General features: G+C 40.5%; 1 protein-coding gene across 1 annotated transcript; it reads right to left on the bottom strand.

Moving 5' to 3' along the window:
* Positions 1-227: 227 nt before the first annotated feature.
* MED4 (mediator complex subunit 4) lies at positions 228-9,255 on the bottom strand. Its single transcript, XM_033171558.1, has 7 exons — positions 9,158-9,255; positions 7,069-7,135; positions 5,552-5,722; positions 4,761-4,818; positions 3,319-3,405; positions 2,761-2,892; positions 228-668 (listed from the first exon to the last, which is right to left on the bottom strand). Exons 1-7 carry the CDS (start codon positions 9,241-9,243, stop codon positions 496-498), a joined length of 774 nt encoding a protein of 257 aa, XP_033027449.1. The 5' UTR covers positions 9,244-9,255; the 3' UTR covers positions 228-495.
* Between the last annotated feature and the right edge of the window lie 968 nt (positions 9,256-10,223).

Here is a 10,223-nt window from a genome sequence, read left to right as displayed (position 1 = left end):
AGGAACAAAGTTTGGGGGTGCCTGAGTTAGAGAGATGAATCCAGAGATTCTGTGAGTGAAATTCTCCCCAAATAATATTTCCCCAAATTCCTTCATGGCCTCCAACTATCTATTCTGACAAGACTATTAGGGGGATTAGTGAAAATTTCCTCAGTCTGTTTGCTGTCACCACCACTAGAAAAAAGCCCCTTCCACAAATTAAAGGATTATCAGCTACCACTTCCTGTAGTTGTCCTTTCTATTTCTTCTTCAAGAATTTGTTTTATCTACACACTGAAATAAATTGTGTTACAGCTGCTGGAAACAAGCTTCACTTTCTCCAGGACTGTTTCCAGCCATAGCTGGGTTATTCTGAATGAACAGCAATTCATTAAATATAATGAAATAAATGTCCAAGTTGTAGACAGATTTTTCCTTGCACTGTGGCTATCTGGATTGCAGAGCAGGCGCTTAATGATGTATATAATATGCACCAAACAGACTGAGATGCAGTCCTTAATCTGAGTCACTACTGCTGGTTGATGAATCTGTTGACATGACTTCCACATCATCTTCATTCTCCTTATTATGTCCGGGAGGTTCCAGCATAAAGTCATTGCTGTGATTAGGAGGTAGCATGTTCATTGACATGTCACTTGATTGCCAGGGATACTGAGGTGCGAGTACATCTAAAGGGAAAATGAAATGATACAAAATCACACATCCAGTTATTTTCATAGCAATGTATTTTAATAGCTTGCAGTCCATTGTTATGCACAGTTTAGAAGTTCCATGGGACTATGCAGTTCTTTATTTCTAACTACAGTGGTACCTCGGTTTATGAACAGCCTAGTTCACGAACTATTTGGAACACAAACACTTCAAAACCGGTTAGCGAACTTTTTTTGGAATCTGAACGTACTCCAGGGGTGCACTTCCATTTTGAGTGCGACACTTCCGTTGTCCGGCAGCGGAGAAGGGGGTCGTCATGGTGTTTCCTGCAGCAGCGAGGGAGGGAAGCTGCGTGTCCGCCAGCCAGCTGGTTGACGGGAGTGCAACTCCCCTCCCCCCATGCCGCTGCAGGAGGAGAGCGTTTCCTGCAGCCGTGAGGGAGGGAAGCTGTGTCTGCCAGCCAGCTGGTTGGCAGGCGAGCAACTCCCCCCCCCCATGCCGTTGCGGGAGGCGCGCGCTCTAGGGAGCATTTCCCGCAGCAGTGTGTGTGTCGGGGGGAGATCTGTGTGGATCCCAGTTCAGCTACTGACTGACTGACTGTGTGACTGTGGAAATGGATAAAAGCCCCCCATCCAAACAATGACTCATCAGTGCAGGTAAGAATTTTTTTTAATTTTAATTTTTATCATCTACAATACTGTTTTATTTATTTCATAGTACAGTACATTGGTTATTGCTTTCATTTCAATTGCCTCATCAGACAGTAAAATTCATGTTAAATTGCGGTTTTAGGGGTTGTTTTTAAAAGTCTGGAATGGATTAATCCATTTTGCATTACTATCTATGGGAAAGCGTGCCTTGGTTTAAGAACGCTTTGGTTTAAGATCCGACTTCCGGAACAGATTAAGTTCGTAAACCAAAGTACCACTGTCAATATTTGCAAATTATGCAATAAAACTACATATCATTTCAACCTAAGACAAACCATTTAAATACAAGCCAACCAAAGTTAAATGTTTAGGCCATTTGATTTCAGAGGGAGATTGGTATAGACATTACATAGCCTAATTGTTGAACTGTGGTTTGCTCTCCTTCCCATTCAATTTCCCATTTTGGAATTGAGAATGCCCTGTCTCTCTCACACAAACTACACTTTTTTCTTTTGCTAATCACAGCTAGCCTAAAACCCTGTAATCCTGCTTCTGACCATGGCTTCAATGTTAATGCTATATTGTTGCAAAGCACAGTTATTTCCAAAGAGGGAATTGTTCAAGGGATGAGCAGGAGCTACAATATGGTTGTCCTGATTGCCATATTATGGTTTAGCAATTAAGTACAGTGGTACCTTGGTTCTCAAACTTAATCCGTTCCGGAAGACAGTTCCAAAACCAAAGCGTTCCAAAACCTAAGGCGCACTTTCCCATAGAAAGTAATGCAAAATGGATTAATCTGTCCAAGACTTTTAAAACTAACCTCTAAAACAGCAAATCAGCATGAATTTTACTATCTAATGAAACCATTGATCCATAAAATGAAAGCAATAAACAATGTACTGCAGTCACACACTCACACCAGAAAGATCTGCAAAAACAAAACACTAATAAACAGCAAAAACAGACAAGACCTCAGCATAACACTCAAAATGGAAGTGTGGCACTCAAATTGGAAGTGTCAGACTCAAAATGGAGCATGTTTGACTTCTGAAAAAAGTTCGCAAACTGGAGCACTTACGGAATTCCGGGTTTGCAGTGTTTGGGTTCCAAGTTGTTTGAATACCAAGGTGTTTGAGAACCAAGGTACCACTATACTGTTTCAAACATATTAAACCCCCTTAGCTTAGCGATTGCATGCTAATCAGCAGTACCAGAATGTTATCCACAACAAATATCACTTCTTTGACCATCTTGTTTTCGTTGATAAAACATTTAATAAAATTGAAATCATAAATGTACTGTATTTTTGTTCTCCCTGTTCAATTTAGCTGTTGGCTAACTAAAGCACATGTATTTTCTCTATCTCTGAAATAATATATAGTATTTGAAACAGCTCAAATGATTTGATTCAGTCACTGGCCAATGGAGAAGTTTAATTTATCTCATTTCCCATTACCTGGCAATCTGCCTGCTGCAAGTGCATCGCCTGGTAAGTGTCCGTTGACACCATTTGCTGATGGGTTGTTCATCTGACCCAGCAAACCACTCCTCATCTCCAGATCAGTTGGGTATGGCCTCCTAGGGTCGCCTAAAATATAAACAATTGGTTTGCAATTCTTTTTTTTATTAAGGATTTCTTGGTTTACAAAAGTATGTGCAATGTCTCTCTTTTCAAGTTGCATTTTCTACAGATAAGTTTTATTGTTGTGAGACATTAGTGTTACATTAGGAAGAAAAGGGGGAAAAGGTGGAGGGAGGTTGGTTTGCAATTCTGAACACAAACACACACGAACACACACACACACATAGCAAGACAACTATCCAATCTCCATCAATCCTCTCTCCTTTTAACTACTGTTCACCTAGCAGCACGTAGCACAGAAAATTGTGTTTGGCTCCATCTGCCTGTGAAATTCAGCCAAAACTTGTACACAAAGTATACACAGAGATAAAACATTTTTAGATCAATTTTTCAGTGAAAATATGTCAAACGTTTAATTGTGAAACTTGTTACCTGGCACCCATGTCAGAGGAGCGCAAACAGCATTGCTGGCACTAATTCTATGAGCATATTTAATTATTTCTTCAGATGAAACTGCCCCTATGAGAAGTGGAGAAAAAAAGATGCAGTAGGTAAAAAGCCTCATCTCTGCATTACAAGATTCAAAAGCCAGTGTTTCAGGAGGAAACATGTAAAAGCTGTCACTGCTCGTTTCCTGAGCCACCAATTCCCCCTCATTTTCTCATTCTTGCACACTGATTTTTAGACTTGTACACATTGTGGACCACTACTGTGGATTTTTTGGGGGGCAGATCATTATATGTTCTTACGTTATGGCTACTATGTAGTAGGCTGCCTGGAAGTTTCCAAATTAAAACAATTCCTGTTTATTAAACCATTCTGTTCTGCACTCCTAAGCAGATGTCATGAACACATGGGTATAAGTAAATTTATGTGTGCTGGTGGCAGTGATTAACAACCAAGCAAGTTTCTAATTGTTGCATGGTTTGAAATCAGAAACCTAGCTGAAGAAAAGTGTGTGTGTGTGTTGCATCTAGATGCCAACTACAAGCTTTTTTCTATTTTGGATACTATCAGGGTCATAGAGTCAGGAAGGGGGTCATGTAGACCATCTAGTTCAAGAAGAGCCACTATCCTTTTAAATAATTATTTATTGTCAAACTGTTCTTACTCATCAAGCAGTTTCTCCTAATGTTCAAATGAAACCTACTCCTCTGTAACTTAAGCCCATTAGATCTCAGGGCAGCTGAGTACAACCCTTCAGCAACTTCAGCATCTTCAAATATCTATAGAAGAGTGTCATCATGTCCAGGATGCTAAAGTGAAAATATCTTTTAGGAAATGTCTACAGGAATGTTTGTGTGTTTGCTTATATATGTAACTGTTCATCTAACTGCCATATATAGCTTGGGAGATGTAACTTTATAAAACTGAAAAAGCATTATGTACGTTTCACACACACACACACACACACACAATTTATATAATTTTATTGAGGGGATGGCCAAAGTTGTGTGTTGTTTTTTTAAGAAAACAAGATTGTTGAGCTTTTTCTTGGGACATTACTGACCAACCTTGCCTACTTGAGACATTTACTTGAGACACTAAAAAGGTTTTAGACATGTGAATATATAAATGCTAGAAGAACAGATTGAATAAAATCCAACAGTGAGTTGAACTGGATTTCTTCAGAAATTGATCCAAAAAATTGTTTAAAATTTGTAAAGATACAATACGATACATATATTTTCCATGTAATAAGATCTGTCATTAGTTGGCATTTAAATGCTCAGTTTCTTATTTTTTAGATGATCTTTAATAGCAGTTTTTCACTGGAAAGCTATTACACAAGAGATATAATCATCACACGTAAAATGTAGTTGTGGAAGCTGACCGTAGAACATCTTAAAATACACTGAAAATATAATACTCACCTTTTCTTGCCTTTTCTATTGTTTTCAGTTTTTCTTTTGCCTGATAAACAGCTGTGGCCTATATATATATAAAAATTCGTTGGTGAACAAATATGTAACCAGAGTTTAGTACAAGAGAATTTCCATACTAGCTGAACTAAATGTTTTGCAAGTTGACCAAACATTTGACAGTATCTTAAGAATACATTTCACTGATTGACAACACATACTTCTAGCTTTTGTTGTTGCAGAGAAAATATTAAAACAGCATACCCTCACAGGGATATATCAACAGCAAGGCTTGTCCACATATCCACTATGGTTGTAAATGATCACCAGGTAGAATTTCTGTGGCACCTGTAATTATTGCCAGGTGCTAGACTTCAGGAAACATTACTACATGGAACTAGAGGGAGGAGACAAATGTAGGGACGCCAATCCCAGTAAAGTGGAGAAATGCAAGAGTGGGAGATGAAATGGCATATTAGAAATAGAGGTCCTGGGGTGAAAAGGGAACAGAACAATTCAAATGAATGGGATGATTGAAGTGGAAGAGTCTAAGAACCTACCGGTAGACTTCTCAAGAGAGTTGAAGGAAACCTGGACCTTGGGTTGAGGATGCCATAGTAAGTGGAGTAAAGGCTGGGCTATTAGTAAAGTAATGTGCAGTGTATCTTATTATAACTGAGACATGTAAACCCCTAACCGTGTTTAGAAGACTAATTAAATGTTCACACTTCACAGCATGGCAGATTTATTAGACACGGGTGTCACGCCAATCTTCCGACATGCCATTTTTTTCACAGACTCACCAATATATGCTCTGCTTCTTTCAGTTGTTTCTGAAGCTGCTGGATATCACTGTCCCTCTTCTCCACCACTTTTTCCAACAGTTGCATCTCATGATGTATTTTCCCTTGATCAAGGGCCAGTTTCATTAATTCTTGGAACTCTTTATCCCTCTGAATCAACAACTCCAGGATCTGTCCAACAACCAATGTGTATTGCAATTTTTGATTGCTAAGTAGAAATTCTAAGCTGAATTGGAAAGTATATATACTGTCAATTTCTGAGCAGTTTCCTGAAACAATTCTGCTCTGAATCAGCATTCCCTAAACTACCTGCAAGTAGGTTATGAATCCTGTGTATTTGAATTGCAGGTTTTATGGATAAATCCAAAACAATTATTGCTTTAAATCCTTAACTGGTATGATGAATACCACATAAGACTTTTTGTTTTGTTGGCATATTATAACCAAATGTCAGAATGGCTTGAGCCTTACATTTTAACACTTGGGAATCACCCTCTGGTGGCAGATCTGGTGACAGTTTGCTGCACGGTCCTCATACAGGGTGTAGATCTGAGTGACTATTACAACCTGTCTCTGATGTGCTGGCTCCAAAGGCAGCAGCTACACACCGGAGGCAAGGTGTAAAAGTCACTCAGAACAACTCCCTGTACAAGCACCTTGTGGCAAAGTTAAGCCAAGGCTGATCTGAAGTTTGCTTATTCGAAATAAGAAATAACATCCGTATCCTACGAATCAACTAAGTCCGAAAACCATCAAACAGGTCACTTCATTGGCAAAATGCAGGCTCAGATATCTCACAGATACTTTTCAAAATAGACTTTCTTATGAATGCTGTTTAAAATATTCAGTTGGTTATAGCTAACACTGCTAGTGTAACGGTATACAACACAAACAAACAAAATTCTGAACATAACAAAGGAAGTTGATCCCAACTTGTTTAAGATTCTGTATGCTAGTACCCAGTGTTTGAAATTAGCCAGGCACATTTTGCACCTGACTATCTGCCACTTGCAACCAAGTGAAGATGCCTGGGTGCCAGTATAGCGCCTGACATCTCCACCATCTGGAGGTGCATGCATGGGGATCATTGGATCTTGACTGTTTTCATACACTAATACCACACCCTGTAGAATTCTATCCATTATATTGTATCTGCACAATCAGAATGAATTTCAGGAACCAAAATGCTTTTTCTGTGCAGCCTGAGCAGGACCAGTGAATGATGTTATAGTTAATTGTAGCTTGTCTTCACTTACCCCACCCCACTGCCCTGCTGACAGTGTGATTGTCAAACTTCCGGTGGCTGTTATGGGGGGGGGTGTTTCTGGTTTTTTGTGGTATAATGTACGGTAAGTTGCTGAGGCCTTCAGGTAACAAGTGACAAATAAGTCTAATAAATCATAATAATACCAATAATACTAGTATTTCAAGGAGCTGGTTTTAAGCTTGTATCTTATACAGGCACCTCCCAACAAAAATATACCCAGACCTTATGAGCTATTTATCGGTTTGCTTACCTGCCTCTCCTCCCCAGGTTGTGCAAGTTTCTGGTTTCTTGAAATTGCCAACATTTCAATCAGTTCCCTGAAGCAAAGTTTCCACACAATGGAAAAAGTCAGTTGCTGTTTCTGAAAACCGAGTTACATCCTTTACTCATCCAGAGTAAATAACGAGTCTAATTAGAAAGATCCACAGAAAGTACTATGTCCATGCCACTTACTTTGGCAAAGTCATGCCAAAAGTATAAATGAAACACTGCCATCTACTGTATGATAATCCTTGTAATGTTCACTTGTTATGCAAAGCAAGTATATTAGAACTGTATCAGTTAGTAGTCTTTCAGAGTCTTTTTGACTCGAAAAATATGGGTTGTCCTAAGACCCAATTTTCTAGGGTTTGGTTGGATCTCTTTTAGCTAATAACTGGCCTGAATTTCCAGCTTTCAATTTCCTGGCTTGTTACATATTCACTCTGTTAATCTGCATCTCTAAAACCTTGAAAAAACAAAACAGCCATCCTGAAAGTTTTGTGTGGAATAAGCATCTGAAGTACATTATGATTGCATATAGTGCACAATTAACCTGTGCAATTTCAACTTTGCAGTTGAAAGCCTGCTCATTAAAACTGCACAAATTAAATACAATACAATGTGTAGGTGTGGCAAAAACCTAATAGTAAATTGTCCTCTCCCCTTTTGGTGCAAGTCAACAGGGCTTCAGATGCAGAGGATTCACCATCCTCATCCTCTGTAGCCCCTGGCTTGGATCACTTATTTATTTATTTAAAGCATGTATACCATGTCCTTTAGTCAAAAATATGTCTCTTAAAATTTTCTTTTTGGGGTACATATTTCTACTCCATTTCTCAATGGTCCTGATGTGGAGAAGGGGGACTGAGAATGAAGAACTGCCCCAATATCACAAAACAAGCTCTCCCCCAGTCCAAACACTGCACTCCTCTCTCCAAAGGCTCCTTACAGGTGACAAACAAAAACCAACCTGTCCTTCGTGCACATACTCATATTTACTCAGAAAGAAGGTCCCACTAAACTCAGTGAGTGATTAACCTCAATGAAGATTACTTCTGAGCATGCATGCACAGAATTGGGTTGACTGCTTTGGAGCCTTTCCACATGTGCAAGTGGACCCTTAAAAAAGTGGATACTAAAAAGGAGTGGGGGTTAAACTATTTGCATATTTGGGGACCTTGAGTCCATTCCTGAGTTATCCTGGTCAATTTACTGTAAAAACAACCTATTAATTTTATTTTTGTGTGCTAATAAATAATTAATAAAAACTATGTCTTAAAAGGGATGCGTGTGTCGCTGTGGGTTAAACCACGGAGCCTAGGGCATGTCGATCAGAAGGTTGCTGGTTTGAATCCTCCCGTTGCTCAGTCCCTGCTCCTGCCAACCTAGCAGTTCGAAAGCACGTCAAAGTGCAAGTAGATAAATAGGTACCACTCTGTTGGTAAGGTAAATGGCATTTCCGTGCGCTGCTCTGGTTCGCCAGAAGTGGCTTAGTTATGCTGGCCACATGACCCAGAAGTTGTATGCCAGCTCCCTTGGCCAATAAAGCGAGATGAGCACCGCAACCCCAGTCGTCCATGAGTGGACCTAATGGTCAGGGGTCCCTTTACCCTTAACTATGTATTATCATTTAAGATTCCGCAGATTGCTAACTAGGTGCTTTTGATAAAAATCTAAACTATGCAGCAGTTGTTTACATTTGTGTATTTACAAATTGCCTTCCTAGCAACCTCAGAGCGAACCAGTGTGCATGGCTGTTTCGCAGCTGCCTTCAACTTAACATATAATAGTTTTATATGTTTAACTGGATTTTTAAAAAATATATATACATTCCCCCTTCCCATGTTTTTGTTTAAACTTGTAATCCACCTTGAGTCCCTGTCGGGGGAAATAATAAAAATAAATTCCTTTAAACCTGCAATAAAATCCTAATAATGATAATAAACAATAAATAACCGCTCCTTTAAACCTGCAATGTGAATCCTAAGGGATCAACAGCAAGAGAGGCGGGCGGGGGAAGCCGCCGCCGCCACCGCGCAGGCGCACAAGCCCCTCTCCCGCCACCGCTGGCGACCCACCTGGCAAGAAGCTCCAGGTCGTCCAGCGCAGCCAAAAGCCGCTCGCGGGTGCTACCCCGCCCTCCGCCGCCAGCCGCCGCCGCCATCGCCTCCGCCGAGAGTGCCGCCGACGAGGAGGAGCGAGCGACCGGAAGGAAGGGAGCGAAGGAGGACGGCAGCTGGCCGGGGCGGTGGGAGGCAGCGCCACCTGCCGGCCCCTCGGCGCAGCGCTGCCTCCCTGCCAAGCGCGCGCGAGGTTCCCGCTCCAAGCCCCCTTTTCTCCTCTGCCGGCGGAGCAAACCGGGGCTGCAGCCCGACGGAATGGGGGGGGGGGCGGGAGAGAAAGGGGGTCGCTGTTTTTCTGCGTCGCCCTGAGTTTCGTATTACTGCAACATTTTTATGTGCAGCTGTTGTTGTTGTTTTGTAAAATTGGTAACTGCTTAAGTTGCTTCAGTTTTTCTCTACGTACACCATACGTATATTTTTATATTACGTGTATGGAAATGGAATAACAAAAATGAATGGGCAGGATTTATGTTGGGGAGGGCAAGCTCCATTTTGGGGGCATACGGGGATCAAACCTGCAACCATGGCACCACCCTCTAACCAACCGAGATACTGTAGTAGAACATTTTATGTATATTTATTTATAACCCGCTTTTCCAACTTACATATAAAAATAGGGGAGGCGGGTAACAATAATAAAAAAAGAGTTTGCTGCACAATTACAGGTACACTATGATGTCTCTGTACTGCAAATAATCTCTTCCTGATATATAGCCCTTTATACAGAGTAATAATCTAGCAAGACAACACATTTTGCATAGCCATGATTCAGACCAAAGGAGGAGCACACATTAAATAAAAGTTAATAAATAATAATAAATCTATGGCCTTCAAAATGTGTTTGAAGGGAGGTTGGGTTTTTTAAAATGTATTTTGTGTTCTCATTTTGTATTTTTATGTTGTGAACCACCCTGTGATCTTCAGCTGAAGGGTAGTATACAAATAAATAACTATTAAATAGTGGGTGGACATACCAGAGACACAGTAATTCTCCAAGCAGCTCTCTTTATTCTCAGGAACA

Source organism: Lacerta agilis, chromosome 1, assembly GCF_009819535.1.
Source record: "Lacerta agilis isolate rLacAgi1 chromosome 1, rLacAgi1.pri, whole genome shotgun sequence".
Lineage (NCBI taxonomy): Eukaryota > Metazoa > Chordata > Lepidosauria > Squamata > Lacertidae > Lacerta > Lacerta agilis.
The sequence above is the reverse complement of the archived record's forward strand: the minus strand, read 5'-3'. Positions and strand labels throughout refer to the sequence as shown.

Excerpts from the sequence above, each read along its gene's own strand:
- MED4 (XM_033171558.1), bottom strand. The coding sequence starts at position 9,243 with ATGGCGGCGGCGGCTGGCGGCGGAGGGCGGGGTAGCACCCGCGAGCGG. Across the intron at positions 5,723-7,068 it reads AACCTGGGGAGGAGAGGCAG|ATCCTGGAGTTGTTGATTCA; the intron begins GTAAGCAAACCG and ends GTTGTTGGACAG. Across the intron at positions 3,406-4,760 it reads AATAGAAAAGGCAAGAAAAG|GGGCAGTTTCATCTGAAGAA; the intron begins GTGAGTATTATA and ends CACTTCTCATAG.